The sequence below is a fragment of the Achroia grisella genome, unplaced genomic scaffold (assembly GCF_030625045.1).
Source record: "Achroia grisella isolate CSIRO2021 unplaced genomic scaffold, CSIRO_AGI_Agris_v1 utg2946, whole genome shotgun sequence".
Taxonomy (NCBI): domain Eukaryota; kingdom Metazoa; phylum Arthropoda; class Insecta; order Lepidoptera; family Pyralidae; genus Achroia; species Achroia grisella.
The window spans coordinates 583,844-601,522 of NW_026712782.1; the positions used below are offsets into that span (position 1 = coordinate 583,844).

At 31.6% G+C, this 17,679-nt stretch overlaps 1 protein-coding gene across 2 annotated transcripts in view; it reads left to right on the top strand.

Annotated features, from left to right (window-relative positions):
• The window catches only part of LOC131843253 (synaptotagmin-4), a 29,812-nt gene that overhangs the window by 8,495 nt on the left and 3,638 nt on the right, over positions 1-17,679 (top strand). Inside the window, exons 2-5 of one of the 2 annotated variants that reach the window (XM_059191878.1) lie at positions 8,992-9,117; positions 9,522-9,724; positions 10,027-10,181; positions 17,127-17,261. In XM_059191878.1, the coding sequence (XP_059047861.1) occupies positions 8,992-9,117; positions 9,522-9,724; positions 10,027-10,181; positions 17,127-17,261 (619 nt within the window). The remainder of the gene's footprint in view (positions 1-8,991; positions 9,118-9,521; positions 9,725-10,026; positions 10,182-17,126; positions 17,262-17,679) is intronic. The other variant, XM_059191879.1, reaches the window with a different exon arrangement.

A 17,679-nucleotide genomic window follows, 5' to 3' on the forward strand; every position in this document is an offset into this window, starting at 1 on the left:
CTAATTTACTATGGTAAACTGACAAGTTTAATTTATATAGACTTACCAACAGTTTTGTCTGTTTAAAAAATAAACGAAATAACATACTTGCGAACTTTTGATTAAAATAAAATCAAAATTGAATAAATATTGCATAGAATTTGCGTTGTGTTAAGTTCGTAGCATTGAGCTATAGTGTAGATATAGGTACTCGAGTTACGACCTAAATAATAAGTGATGTTGTGAAGTTGTTTTACTTATTATTATTTCTTAATGGCAATTAATTAACTTTATATTTATAGAACATTTTGCCAGTGTCGAGTATAAATTTCCCCATTTCCGTGAATTACTAATATTGAATTATTAAAATTTTTAAATTATAATTAATATATTTTTTTAAACTAGGTAATACCTTTATTTGCCATAAAATTATTCGTGTAAAGACCCGGTTAATAATTTAAATAAGGTATATTAAACACGTCAGTTTAAAAAAAAACTATTAATATTGAATTTTGCAAGTGAAGGTGCTTAGGTATATTCAAGAGTTAATAAAATTGATTAAGTTATTACCTCAGAGCGAAATAAATATAAACGATTTTATAAAAACTCTGTCGTAAATATAAGTCAGCCTCCGTAATTTATGCCCTCATCTTTGTTTATGGTTTCTAAATGTAAGGCAATTTATTTTGGCCAGTATTAATGCGTGAACCGAATATTTTTTGCAAGAATATTATATCAACTGGGAAATTGTAAGTATACTAAATTCTTTTTCGAAATAAGGTCGCTGTTGTATATATATATATATATATATATATATATATATATGTAATAATATAAAATCGTAACACGGGCGTGAAATAAGTAATCCGTTATTCAAAACGAGTAATGTGGTGAAACCGATTTTATTCGCATTATTAAGAGGACTATTATAAAATGATGCCGCTCAACTTTAGGTTTAATCGCATGGATTTACGCACACACACAGCAATACACGCACACACACAGCAATACACGCACACAGACGCAAATAAACGTGTAGCGCAATCGGTTTGGATTTAGTATGAACCATTTTGATCCTTGTAATATTTTAATTAATAATGTGATATGTTTTTACTTAACTGAGTAACATAAACTACTTATTGGATTTTTTTAAATAACGCGATTTATCTCAAAGTGCTAATAATGAACATATTTTTTTATTATATTATTCCTAGAGGGTATATATAATATGAGTAACAAATAATTGGGATAAGGACAGGAAGATGAAATTACTATAACATAAATTTACTAATTAATTCTTCTTATATATTAATTCAATTTATTTATTAATAAATACAATATAATTGATTATAAGAGTGGGATACAATATTGCCATATTCACTTGTTCTAAATATTAAACTTAGGCAAATAATTATTTTATTTATATATAATAGTTGTGTTTTCATGGCTTTGTTTCGATTTAAAGGACACACCTAATATATATCTAAGGATGGGATCCTTAGATGTATATTATATCGTCAGCGTGGTATAATGAAATTGACCAAATAAAAGAAATATATTTAGATTATAACCCAAAAAAGTTTCATTGTTTCACTTAAACAATAACGATACTTTTATACAACCTTTCAACTCCGCTTTTAATACCTTACAACCCTTTTTCGCACTATAAAGTAGTCTATGACCTTTCTCAGGGTATACTATCTGTGTATATGTATATCTATCTATATAGACTATCTGTGTATATACATATATGGCAGAGAATTTACAGGGTACAGGGGTATAACACCCGAGTTCTCAGGAATGGCAACGCATGGGGGGATCATGGGGGAAACAATATGCTGATATGAACATATCAGGTACTGCTCATGTCTATAGGCGACGGTTACCCCTTTCCATCAGGAGAGCCGTCAGCTTGTTTGTAGTTGTATAAAAAGAGCTTCAACTGCTATCATTGCTGTTCCTGCATCATTGACGTCGCCGCATGATATTGGCTGATATTGCAGCTTCTCGTTCTTCGTTGGCCGATTCTTGATTCTTAATAAATAATTACGTGTTAATATCAAAACTTTTTATAAATTATTACAAGACGAAGACATTGATTATATGGAATGAAATCACCATGAGCTATAGAGACTTTGGACAGAACCTTAAAAGACCTTAGAAATACCTCTGCTATCATTGGCGGGATTACTTTTATACTTTTGCTGGAGATTTCTGAAAAACTGTCTGTGTTATTAACATCGTCTCCCTTATGAACTTTAATTGAAAGTTTAAAACTACTGACTAATATGAGAGCTCATTTTTATGGAAGCATAGATAGTGATTTCCCACACTAACTGCTCAAACTTGAGGAAGGAATTTCTCAAAAGCATGATCCCATTGGATATGTTGCTTACTAAAGAATTGAAAGACAATTTAATTGTAGACCATTATAACCAGTACGTTAGCTGGGCAACCAGCTCATATACCAAGAATACCGATGATTCCAACGGATCTGCCAATACCATTTTAACGGCTTCAATTTCCGGTTAAAATATCTTCTACACATGTAATAGATATATGTATGTTTTGATTTTTAATTTTAAGAATTAATTGCCATTAGTGTGACGAAATACCATGCTCTTGTGCTTTTCATAGTGCAGCAGGGTAGGTAGGTTTTATTTGTAGCATAACTGTACTTTTGTCTCGGCATGCTAAAACGAGCGCTAGCGCAGCATTGAAAATTTACTTTTGGCGCAACGGAATTTATACAACTTTAAATTATTATTATTGTTTATTTTTTCCTTAGAAACTTATATATATTTTTTTATATTTCTAATTTACAAGTATATTAACTTCATTAATTTGTTTTTTTTATGCAAAAATTTGGTTGTATTTATGAGAAAATTATAAATGATTATGGCAAAGTTTTGTTGAAATTTCGGGTTTAATTATGATCAATTTTTTAGATATTTAAGTTAAAAATAAAAAAAAAGGACGATGCTGTCTCAATTTATAAAGTAATTATCAAGTTTTAGTAAAGATATCATATCAATTTATGTTTATTTATTAATGAACGACGACCCCAAACTTCTGTCTCTTAGCGTTCTTGAATAAACTATTTTAGAAATTAGGAAGACTAATAATTAGAAAATTAACATTTCAAAGATGTTGTTTTTAAGATTAGATATCTATCTATATAATTCAGGAAACAAAATGTATATCCGACTCTTAATTTCTTAGAACCAGAACCCCAAAGATCCCGCTTTTACGCCAAAAAATGTGAAAGGCTTCTCTTGTTAGATCTTGATGAATTTTATATGGGACTTCACGAAAAGTACTTTAAAAAAATGGTCAACAGATTCAATTTAAGTAGTACAGTGTTTATAATGAAATAATGCAAGGAAACGTATGAAACAGTTCAATAGTTAAAACAGGTTGGCGATTGTCTTATGAATAATCGGATAAAATAATATATATATATATATAACGTATAATGAAACATTCAATGTATATACTTTTTCTAGTTTTTTGTGAACATGTCTATTCTATACAAATATTTATGAAACTTATATAATATTATAATGTTATAGCGTGTTACAGAACGTTCTCCTAGTAAGACCTGGTCGTGGGCGTGTAGGCGCATTATAGAGCTACCGAAAGTCGAGGTAGTTGTTTATGCCCGGGTCGGATTATGCTTGTCAACGTACGTGACCTTCTTTACATGTAATCAATTTTCGTTTGCTCACAATTTTTAATAAAATTATGTACAGACGTTGGAGAAATTCATAGAAGTTGATGAATGAATAGAAGGCCATACTGTACTGGGCTTATTTCATCATTTATTTTAATTTCTATATATTTCAGCATTGACTGATTATAGGTCTGTTTTTCTCATATTTTGGAACTTCTTCTTCGTCTTACCACAACTTGACAAAGGAATGACGCAGAATGGTTCTGATATTAATTTTAACAGCCTTAAATGAATACGCGCGTTCAACATTTTGTGACAATTACCACTGTTAATGTCCTCTATATTGGGTATAGTTGCCATAGTAAACAGTTTCGAAGTGTTTTAGATTGTATAATCATAGCATTTCATTAGTTATTAGGATGATGGATGACTTAGGTTAATAGTTATTTTAAAGGTAAAGTACATATGGTTGTTAGTTTATTACTTATTTATATATGGCTTAGCGGACAACATTAACAACACATAGGATACCTACTGTTTTATACCTAGTACCTACTGGGGCTGACTTTGAAAGTAATCACTGGAGTCATCTATTTTACCTATACCATCAAGTAGCTTGCATCGTATGATGTAGTTCGGTTGTTCTGTGAGATTAGGTAGTAAAATTACGGTACGGAGACTAGACACCTTAGTCCTCCGGCATGGCATCTTACAGGTATGATAACATGATGTCATGATCACGTTCTTGTATTGTATATAGAAGACGGTTACTACTTACTAATAAATAGCTTATTTGCCATTCCAGTTGTATAAACAATCAGTCACTTGCCTTAGCGCATATCTACATATATTTATCCCATTATTCAAAATTTCTGTAGAAGAGTATTCAGCCAAACTTCAAACTTCTAACTGAAGAAATATCTCATGAGACTATATATGCATATTCATTATAATATATATATATTTTTGTATTTAATCAATAAGCTTTAATTTTTGTTTATTTATGTAATTATATATGTATTTTATACGGGTATATTAGTATGTTTATATATATATATATATATATTTATTTATTTTTCTTTATATATTAATTGTTAAATTGCACCGCTTTATTATCTCTGATCAACGCGACGGTTGACTGGTATAGAATGCCATTAAGTCCGCCATGTATACATTTTTGTGTGCAAAATAATAAATAAATAATATACTTTAATGGATTCCTGTGTCTGTAGTACACGTCTACAATATATTTCTGTGTAAGTTTGGACTTATCTGTAAATATAAAGTCGTTGTGTTTAGGAGTGAATGTTACTGTTGAAGTGTTCATTCAGTAGGCGGTTTCTGTAAGGGCAAGGGCGGCCTTAAGTGTACCTAACTGATTTATTGACCGCCCGGCCAAGTCTGTCGAGATACGAACGTTTGTTTATCGCCTCGAACTTCTAAGGTCGTACAGATTTTTATAGGTACATTCTAGACATATTTTCTCTCTATTTTCTGTTTTTGTACAAAATTGTAGCAAGAATGAACATTCTTGGATTGATTTGTTATAAGTCAGATTTGATCGCACTTTTAAGGTGCAATATACGCCTAAGCTACAGGATCCTCTGTCAATCCACTGTTTTGTAATATTAAAGTATATATAATTTAGTTAAATTAAAGAGGAGAAATCGAGTATAGAGTAATTAATACATAAAATAAATATGACTGGGTTAATATTAATGTATAATTCCCAATTATTACCACAAGCATTAAATTACATCTGTCTGATACATACATCTTTATTTATAATTTTCTTTGAGCGCCACCTACACTTATTCTCTGTAACTCAGTGAGGTAAGAAATTGATTAGTGTCATTGAATAAGTCTAAGCAAATTATTTCTATTATAGAGATTGAAGTTTAGAGTTAAAACGTATTTTCTTGTAAATACTATAAATAAACACTAAAATAAATTAAATATAAACAGAGAGGTTAGCAAACAACAACAGATATGATGTAATGTGAAAGAGCTACGGAAATCTGTTTATGTATACTATAACTACATAAATTTGATTTCGTATTTACTTTAATGTCTAATTGTATGTGTAATTATCATAATTTATTTCTTATATCATACGCAAAATGGTCAATTTTTAAATTTATCCATAATAAAACAAACTTTAATAAAGATAAATTTAGTAAAGATACATCACGAACATTTCATAATAACAAAGAACTATTCCATTGAAAAAATACCTTTAAATTAAGAATTACGCATCTTAAAAAAAATATTTGTTACTCTTTCTGTTGTGTATCTGCTATTTATATTTTATAGTTGAAATCTATCTAGAGCAGGCATATCTATCAACACGTGACTAACTGGCCAGGCAGTGTAGGTGGACATTATTTCCAATGAACGTTCCATTAATAGAAATTTACAGTCCCTAGAGACAGATTAGATAGAGTCCCTAGAGACATATTATATAATGGTTACTGAAGATGTACACTGAGATGACCAACGTGCATCTATAAACAATTTGGAACTTTCCTCGTCTTGACAAGTATCTGCTACTTAATTATTTGACACTGATTTTTTATGTTGTATTGTTTTAGCTAATGCGTAACTATATTATTTAATAGTGTGAAACAATTAATAACATTTTTCCTTCCTCTGTAGGATCATTTTAGTACTTACTATAAATAATACATGACACTGGCTAGCACTACTAACTTTTAGATTGTTGCACAATTTTTAAGATTACTAAGATGTCAGCAAACATATTTTCGTGTATGAAATTAGCTCTACTGCATACTGATACAAAACCAAAAAGAATAATCATAATTATGAAAATAATAGACGGAAATTAGATAAAAATTATTTTAAATCTTTATTTGTCAATATGAAAAACGAAGGATTCGGCAAATTATAAACGAATTTATATTTTTGAATAAGATGAATTGCTATATTTTGTTCAAAAGCGTTGGAGCTTCATAATTAGTCTACATAACTCTGTTAAAGGCGCAAAAATAGTGCCTATTTTTCTTCTATTACTCCCAAGAGCTAATATTTGCTCGCTCGTGTTTTCTTAAAATATTGCCTACACACAATCCATCTCTCTTTTCTTTACACGTACCTCCCCAATCCCCAAGGAGAGCTTTATTTTCAATGCCCTTTTAAACATACATTTTATTCTGGAAGTATGTACAGAGAGATTGATAGAGTTATAGACCAGTTTACTACCTCCTAGAATCCAAAAAGTTGCAATTTCGAATTAGGTCTACTAGAACACTGTGTGTTTGTTATATATATTTTTTTATTTCATAGAAGTATTATTTAATATTTAATATATTATAATTTATTTATTTCCTTTTAGATTAGAATAGACAAAAACATTGTCCATTAGTGATTAAGGTTGATTAAGGTTGTCCGGAACATGCAATATTCTCGCAATGAACTCCGATACGGCTACATCGATATTTGCTATCTACAAAACTTATTAGACAATTTGACAAGATTAAGGTTGTCGAATGAAAACATAAATAATTATAGTCGTATACCACATAATCTATTTTATAATATATTTTCTGGCTACTACTATTAACTACATATTTATCATGATGTCTGTATATAATATATTTTACTTGAAAATTTATTTTATCTTTGAACGATATTATTCTCTATATATACACCTCTGCTGTTACTCTTTGCATGAATTAACATAATATTTAATTTTCTCGTTATTATTTTGTAGATTTGAAAAATTTTAATTTGCATGCATCCTAATTATTTTAATTATAAGACGTTCTCTGTAAAGGAAACATATAAATTATCTCTCTATCTTTCTATCTCGTGGTACAATATTTACTTAAAAGTACATTAAATTCCGTTCAGGTTAATCTACAAAAGGCAATAGAATACTTCGTATCGTTATATAGATATACTCGAATTAATAATATTTGTTTGGATTCTATAATCGAAATGTCAGGATCAGGAGAAATGCGGGCCATCATAATCAGAACATCGGGATCGGAGACTTTATACTCCTATTTTATACTTTTGTTGTAGTAAAGAGAGATTTCGGAGTTCTAAGTGGATTGCCTCGGGATCACACAATCTAGGTTACCGAATTTGGCAATCTACCTTGGCAATAACTTCACACCCTCATTTATTGCTCCACTTTGAATATCTGCACCTCCTTTAATAAAAATTTTATTAGGTTGTGCCATTGGAATATAGTTCTAAAATTACTGATAGCTAATTCAACACATTGTCTTTTGTGGGATATCTATATATATTTTACTGTCTGTTGTGGTGGCAATATAGAGAATCAATATTTTATATATTTATGTATACAATACCAACTTCAGTTCATCTTCTTAGACCACGGTCCTTTGTAATGCCTATATTCCACTGACCTAGGGAAAAAATGAGACCGCACTTATGTCTATTGCAGTTTCAGTTTTCTTATATATTGTGTCAAGGAAAAGGATTTCAGGATTTAATCTGTATGTATGTAATTTATTCATATAGAGATAGACAACACCTATTTATTATCCAAGCTCTGCTTAGATTGAAACTATCTGGCGTTATATGAATTGTCCTAGGTTATTATTTTTGTACATATAATGAATCATAATAATATATGCATTTGGTATAAGACCGAGCATTACCTAGTTGTGTATGTATGAAAATTGTTATTCCATTCCAAAATATAAATTATACGAATATTTGCATTCCTCCATTTCCTTTGTATTAGCTTACGTACGTATATTGTACGTAACAAAGTCACGACGACCTTATTGTAGCAATTTGATATGTGGATTTACTAGGACTCGCTCCGTTCGCGTCACTGGAGAATAAAATATTTTCCTATACTCTTGGTGACAATAGAACAAAATAAAATATGTACGCGTATAACATATACCTACAAGTCGTATTTGGGTCAATGTTTTAGATGTACGAGTACGTACACTGTATCCAATGCGAATTAGAATTTTGAATAAAATACTTACTACATTATAAATAATTTCAGTATTTCCTTTTAGAAAATAAGTATCATCTCTGAGAAAATACAAAATATGCACAAATATGTAACAGCTTTGTAAATAGTCAGATTAAAAGAAATCTTCTCAACATCAACTATCTGATGAATTGCCACGATGGGCTAACTGGCCTGACCTCATGCTCATCGTAACATCCTCCACTGGTGCTGGTGCTGTTAGCGAAGGAGGGAATACTATTCCATTCATTAAAAAAATAACAACTAGGCAACGATAGTCTCACTGTAGGTACATCTTATTATAATATTATATGCGCACTATTGCGCAATATTGACTAATATGTGTGTTTTATTTTATCAGCTGGTGAATGGCATGGGGCGACGTTTTGGATGGTTATATGTGGCGCTGCGGCGCTAGTGTTGACCACTCTGGCTGCTCTTGCTTGCTGGATTGCCCGTCGCAGAAATTCCCTCGCCCACAAACTTGGTAAATTTTATAATATAAGTAATAACATTTGTTTTTTTAGTGTTGCTACAATAGCAAACAAGTATAAGAATATATAATTATATCTTTGTCAACTACCATCACTAAATTGTCTAACGAAAGATCGCGACAGACAGCACTCAAGGTATCTGTACACTTATTAAAATATGCTACTGAATCTAGTCAGGATTCCATGCAGATGACAGTTTTAACCTATCTTCCCGTTTAAAATTATTATATATTTTAATTTCTATTTGCTTTCCGTATCATAAATGGATAATAGTGGTGATAAGCAATATGCACTTTAAGAAACTGGAAGACTGTAAACGCATGCAACTCAAGAGAAGTGGTGACCCTGTCTCAAAATTATTCGTGGCTTAATTTTGTTCATAATTCTTTACTTACAGATATTAATTGTAAATTAAAATTGGGTGTAGGAAGCAAGCGTTGCCCAGACAAGGCGCTAGTGTTTCAACCACCGCGACGAGCGACCGCAGTCCGGTCGCCGGGTTCTGCCACGCACTATTTGCGCAAGTCTCCATCACCCACGGCCCCGGTGCCTCCAGCAACCACCTCGCCGCCCCAGCCGCAACCGCCTCCGCAGAATCCGGTAACCTATACATCACTTTATACCGAACCAGCTGTTATCCACAAATTGTTTTGCACTTTTCAGAGAAAAGGTAGTCTAATTTGATGTCCTGCTTCTTATTCACTGTCGACCATAACATGTACATGACATTAAACAAATGCTTAATTGTGTCAATATAATGATTATGGAACAAGCTTCTTACAACACTCGCAATGTTTAGTTAATATTACTGGTATAGCTGATATAATAAATATAATAAAAGAAAATACAAACTCGTTTACTTCACATATTTTTCTCATACAATTTTCTTTCCTTTTATGCAGGGATCCGGTAACACCAGCCCACACACACCGACCGCACCCTCGGAGCCTACTCCTCTCAGCAAGGAACTGGCTGATGCGAACGCTACGGAAAAAACTAAACCGATCGAGCCTGAAAACAACGATGGTAAACTTGGGGATCTGCATTTCAAGTTGAGGTAACATACATATGTATATTTTAAATACCCATAATCACAGAAAATATAACATTACGTCTCATAAATATTATGTATTTTGGTTGCCCGAAAGTGATCTCTATATCTTGCTATAAGGTTATTTCATTGTAATCTCTAAATATAAATCTATTGTCTTGCTTGTTGTTATAATATGTGTTTATATTTTTTGCATAATAATTTTATTTAGTGACTGTATTAGGAGAGAAACAATATCAATAGTTTTCATTCGTTTATTGATTTAAACCTCATATATAACATAATAATTTAAACGTTCTTATAAAAAGAAATAAGTGCTATAGTAGTAGTAAATTTAGTACAAATGAATAAACGTAGTTTCAGTTTACGGCTACATTTTTTCCTTACAAATTAATAATCTAAATTAATAAATAAATACATAGATTATAAAATAATGTTAATGATACGTTGCAAGCAAGAATCGACCGTTAAAAACAATCACATAGATACATTTTATGTAATTCAGTTTTTGCCGACTATTATATAAATTCAAATACCTACACATTTCTTATATATAGTATTTTTAGACATACATATTCTAAGGTAAACAGATTTTTATGAAAGCAGTATGCGATGTATATTAGAAGAACGAGGACTCTGTCTCGACTTTATTTCGAGGGCATCGACTTAAAAAGTCTAGAAAATGTATTACACCTCTTTATGAAGACTGCAATCTTTGTACTTGTTGTAGTACCTATTCTTTAAACATGTACATATTTACTACTACTATATCTTTAAATGTTCAGAAACGTATACTTTCACATATTTAATATTGTGTACATACAATAAGCAACGTATTATTATTCAATACAATACAAGTAGTCTATATATAGAATATGTAAACCAAAGAGCTCCTTTCAACGTGTCAGTGGAAAACCCTTGTAAAATCAATACACATATACCCGTAATACTGGATGGGCGACATTGTACTGCAACAGCGAACAATTACATGGCATAACTACACAATATTGAGGGTATAGGCACTTGTTTTCAAAATTTAGTACTGTGTCTACAACCTTACTAATATTAAAGTTACTTTGAACTAACCACAAGAAACCAAGAAACTTTACAAATCTGTGGTAAGTTTAGAGAGTAATCAAAGAGTACTTAGATAATGAGTTTGAATTTGTATAAAGTTGTATTATAAGGCCTGTTATAATACAACTTTATATAAATTATATACATTACATTTCCTAATTTCAGTGATAATCTATGCAATAAGTATTAATGGCGATATTCATGTTGATGAATATCACCATGTCTCGCCTAATCTTTCCTTTTATGTACCTAAATCATAAAATAGATGCACGACGCAGAAGTTATTAGAAATAGCAGTACACGAGTAAAGAGGGAATGAGATTGTTAGTAATGATGATTGAATTTATAGGAATGTACCATGTCAGTTGACTTCCTCGCGGTTCCAACAGGTAGCAACCATTGTGGTGGGGTAAATTCCTGGTAAATTTTGTACGAGGGGTAATTAATCTGACCTTATGCCCCCACCTTATCATCCTCCAATAATGCCCCGTCAGCGTAAATAGTGCAGGAAAGTGCGCCATTCCATTATCATCCATAAAAAATACATGAGTACCACTGGCATCACATTTTTTTATGATTTTTTGTCGTTTCCATTGATTGCCATTCCTGTTACATAGAAATAAATGTAATTGCAGAATATTGTCTAAACGCGATATCTTCATTAATTATTTATTTATTACTTATACTGTCGTACCTTGTTTCGCCCACTTCTTAAGTTTTAAGATATAAGATCTATTTTCACTAGAATCCATTACACCGTTTAGTCTTGAATAGTTACAAATGTACAGACAGACAAACAGACTCTTTCGCATTTAAAGATTAGTATGGATTTGTATATCATTTAATTCGTCTGGTCACCTCTGAATTAATGCCAACAAGGATTCTCCGTTGGGTTCCTTTTTATCGTATTTTAATAAACCCTACCCGTCGCGTCTCCTTGGCAGTAAAGACGGCTTATGTAGCATTTTACTGCCGAGACATTGAGCGGGCTGTAAACCGAAGGCCTTATCAGGTATACCTACGTCTCCTCACTTGTCAATAAAAACTTAATATGCACGTAAATAGACAACGAATTGCTCTTAAACAGTAATTTGTGTTCTTTACCCATGAAGGACTTTAAACACCAATAATAGACCAGACAGTTGGGTGTTATACAATAGTACGACGTTGTTACATAAATGTTACTTGCGTCAAATCTTTTGTAATTTGGAGCCGAAATTGAGTTTTAATATAATAGTTGAACGCTTGATTACTTGCGATACTCTGTGTGTTTACATACATTTTACACTTTTTTATCTATAGATATATAAAACATTTTTTATACAAGTGGAATAACATTAAAGTTGATGGTCCATGATACGGTAATTGGTGACCATCGCCTTTATACATACAGATATACGGACATTACATCATATGGCCCATAACATCTAATGAAGGATTGTAAAGAATAAATTATAAAAAATAAAGAAATCTAGGGCAGAATATCCCACGCAGACGCCTTTGTATAAAGTCTACTTTGGTAATGTACGAATTGAATATGATAAATGAGCTAAGTAACGTATAAAATGGAATAATTATTCGATTTTCCTGATTACAAATAACAGAAAATGTACCCGTCGTAGTTCCTTTCCAGATATTTTTAACTAAAGTAGCTAGCCGAATGGGATGGTAAGGATATTGTTAAAAAATTTACGTGCACAAATGGCAAAAATTTGAATATATGATTTTGACTCTGACTTCAATATCGTTGAATATACTCTTTATTTATATATATATTATGTTTAGAGAAAGACATTATACGGGTGTACACTAAGCGCCCGCTAGATGACCGCAGCCTGCGAACCCTAAGTCGTTATTATAGCTCTATCAAACAAAAAAAGGTCTCGTAATGTATTTAATTCGAAGAAACTCGGTCTGGAAATATAAAACATTACACAAAGTTATACAAGATAAAGTTAAAACATGAATAACTGGAGAGTTTTTTTGAAATAAATGTACTGTAAGTACAATTAGGTTTTTATTATTCACTATAGATAAAAGATAAGCCATATTAGTCCTCTTAATATAACCTACCTTCACGTCATTCATTAAGAATAAACGGCTTAATCGTATTCAGCAGTTTAATCGTAATAAGAAACAGACATGTATGAATGTGTTAATTGCATGCTCGCGACTTCAATCCCAGATGAGGTAGTCATAACTGTTTTCTATTACACCTACGCGATTTTTGCCCTCAAACATGAAGTAGGCGTCGGAAGGTTGATTTAATTTATTCCTAATATATATATCATGTGGGATTTACACGTTTGACTAAGCATGGTAAATGACAAGCGCCCACCACCACAAAATATGTATGAATGTAACATAGTTTATGTAATCTTGCAGTTTCTACGTACGGATTTAGAATTCTCCAAGCATTTGTAAACATCGTGGTAACTTAAAAATTGTAGTGTGAGCTTGCAGGGGGAATCTCTGGATCTATAGAAACTTGAATGGATTTTGAAAATTCTTTTAGTATTGGAGACTCGTATTTATCGAGAAAGGTAGGTTGTATAAAATCACACTACGATGAATAGAAGCGAAGCCGCAATTGAATATGTTGCAAAAAACGTGGAAATTTTGGCGCAGTTGAAGTCGCGTGGGTAATTAGTATTATATATAATTCACATAAATCATCTCTTTCATTTATTACATTCATTGAGATGATTAGAAATTATTTATTCGGCACGAATACGTAGTAGAATTTGCCTCCATCTCATCGACATCCATAATGTCATGCTTAATAGTATATATAAAATATAAATATATACAACGTATAAAAAAAATATAAATACATATAAAAGTATTTCTGACTTGTCTATCTACTAGGCTTCAGCGGCTAAATAGCTGCATAGAGAGATCGATGTCCTGGGTATGTTCTATGTTCATGTACTTTATGCTATCGCGTGATATTATTGTATATAACATATATGGACCAGTTACCAGCGGGTGGCATGTTTGAATAGACCTCCTAATCACGGTAACGATGTTAGGTACAGACGCCTTAATGCGACATACAATTATGGGTTATCTTGTTGTCTAAAACAATTATTATAATATACTAAAGTATATATTATATAACGAAATTCAAATATACAATTGGTAATTACTAATAATGCAAGTAATCATGAAAAGTAATATTAGATACATGAATATAATAACTTCATTATGTATCTATTTTACATGAAAACGTAATCAAAATGTTTTTTGTTATTAAATTATTACGTTGAGAACAATCTTCAAACCCACGCGTTTCAAGCCCACATATTTTGACTACCGTTTGGTAAAACATTAACTAATAATATATATACATAAATATATATTATATAACGTAACATTTGATATAAAAAATGGTCTATGTGAAAGTATTCTTTGTATTTATTACTTTTACTGTGAAACCTTATGAACATTTATTTAAGTAACCAGCCATAATTGAAGAGTAGATATGCTTCAAATGTTTACGAAAGCACGTTAACACACGTTTTTTAATTTAACGTTAAGCAGTTTAACACGTTGAAGACCTCATTGAAAAACCTTATTTCTCTCATAGGGATACAATAATTTGAGGTAGACATTATTTAACCGCTAGATTTATGTCATCACCCAGTCCCAACGTGTAAAATAACTTTCGTTGCCCAGTGACCCACGTGTGTGCATGAGGTCTGGAACGTGTTATAATATTGATTCAAGCCATAAATGTAATGTAGGCAATTAAAATGCAATCAAGAATTTGGAAATGTGTTTCTGCACTTAACCTTATATCCAGCACTAGATATAGTAATCCAGTAGAAACTGTGATCAAGATTACCAAAATCTGATTACTTTCAGTATTTACAACATTTCGCTTAATAATTTTGGACACATTTTGTCTCACTATTATAGTATAACAATATATTCCACCTAATAGAAAACTAAGAATAACAAAAGAAGAGGTAATTCTCAATTCCAATATCGTTCGATTGCAAATTGTTTCTATAGAAGACTCCGAGTACTGAGAAAAGTTGTTGAGTCTTTTGTTTTTAATAACAAAATAAATATATTTTCTATATTTACTTCATTGTTATTATAATATATGTTTTTTGTACATTTTCTCTAAATTGTGCAAAAAACAATGCTGACAAAAATTAGAAGGTATAGAGAAATAGTAAATATTTTCTTGCGTGGTCTATAATTGGTTTTCCCTCTTGAATCTCTAATTAACAGATAATATACACGTATATATATATATATGGAGGCGTGGAGGTAAATCTGACATGGTATTGGCTAGCAATGGGGTTATTAATCCCCATTACTATCAAGCCAATTCCCCCTGGAGATAGTGGTTAATTTCTAGTGATTTCATCGCGATGGGCTAACTGACCTAAGCACATGCTCATCCTATCATCCTCAACTGGTGCCCCGCCAGCGTATACCAATATCGCAGGCAGATGCACCATTCTGTTATCACTTATTGCAAAAATCTTAAGGCACTATTTTACCAATCGATAGATATATATAGATCAAGTACCTACTATGTAAAATCAGGTATAAGTACGTTTTTCAAACCACATTTTATTTATACGTTTTAAAAGATCAGACATTTATAACCCTCTAAGCAATGAGTCATTGCACTCTTATATTCAGTATAACAATGAGTAATAAAACCCACGCAGTTCCCAGAAAATCTAAACACTCAATAAATCAGAAAAGTATAGGAACAATCAAAGTAATTTCAGTAGGCATTTACTTGGAGTTTAGGTCAATTTAAATGTGAGCTTTGGAATATTTTGTTTCACTTGAATCATTGAATTGCTTATCGATTTTCTGAATTACGTGGGATTGTCTTAGAATTGAGACATAAAGGAGTAGTTATACATGCTATAATTGAATAAATAGTGTAAAAAACAAAATCGCTGTTTTTGCTATCCGTTTCGCCGTTTTTTTTCTCTATGGTAAAATTAAATGGATTGTTGTATCGAAAATTTCTTCCGTAAGATTGATTACAATTTGACAATAGTTATCGATCCCGATCGATCCCTACAATATATCCGTGCGAAACTATGATGAATCGCTAGGTTCAATATATAATTTATTTTAATTTTTTACTTTGTTTAACAGTTTTGAAATATAACATAGTCCACATGGAGAAAATCCCACAAGGTGCTAAGTCCGCCATGTGCAATTTTATTTGTGTTCGAATAGTCTCAATTTATGGCACATTTGCGAAATGCGACACCTTATTGTTTTTCTGTTTTTTTTTTATAGTCAGTGAAGGTAAAAAAGATGATCTTTTCCCACAACTTGTTTTCATGAATCAAAGAGCCTTCGCCTATGACCTACGTTTTAATGTTGTACGGGCGGGCGACCCGCATGTGCTACAACGTGCGAGTTGTCAAGGTGCTAAGAGAGATGGTTTTGATACTATGTAAACGTATTTTTGCAAAGGAATGAGAAATATAATAATAATAATCTCAAGACAATTCACACAGCGCCATCTAGACCCAAGTTAAGCTATCTAAAGCTTCTGTTATGGGTACTAGAAAACTGATACAAATACATAGATTTTTTTTTTCGTTAATAAATACATATTATACATAGAAAACACCCAGACCAACACAAACAATCATACTCATGAATACAAATGTTTGTGCCGTGCGAGGAATCGAACCCGCGACCATCGGACGTAAAGCGGTGTGTTAAACCACTAGACCACTGAGGTCGTCAAAATTTAATAAAGAATAAAGCGAAATATACAATAGAACAATAAAAAATCAGCAAAATGGTGTACCCATAATAAAAGAGATAGAATCACTTGTTTTAAAGTTAAAACTGTATCCTTGTCAATGTTGTTATCAGGTATGAAATTGAGAAGAATGCGCTGGTGGTGTCGGTGGTGTCATGCCAGGGTTTGCCGGGTCGCGAGCCTGCCGGCCCTGACCCGTACGTGAAGCTGCAGCTGTTACCAGAAAAGCAACATAAGGTCAAGACCAGGTATGTCTATAACTATGCTGGTAATAATATAGTTATCACAGACATATGCACTATTGTATCATCTTCAACACAAAAAAATGGTATTATATAAGAAAAAGTTAGCTATGGGGATTTTGATTTTTATTATTGTGTTTCTGTGCTTTTTTGCTCGGAGATCATCATAGTTTTATTCATGTAATCCTTGAATTAATCCTATGGATTGACTTTTCAGACTTCATCCTCAACCTCCATAGGTTTTTAGCTATACGGTTAGTGCCGGTGAATAGATTATTCCATATTTATCCTTTTAAAAAAACCTTGTATAGCGAGATATACTCTACTATGTTTTAAAATGTATAGAACATTTTAAAACAGATAATTGAGATCTCGCTATATTAGAGTATTTTTTTATTTGACTGGAAAAACTACAAACCAATAA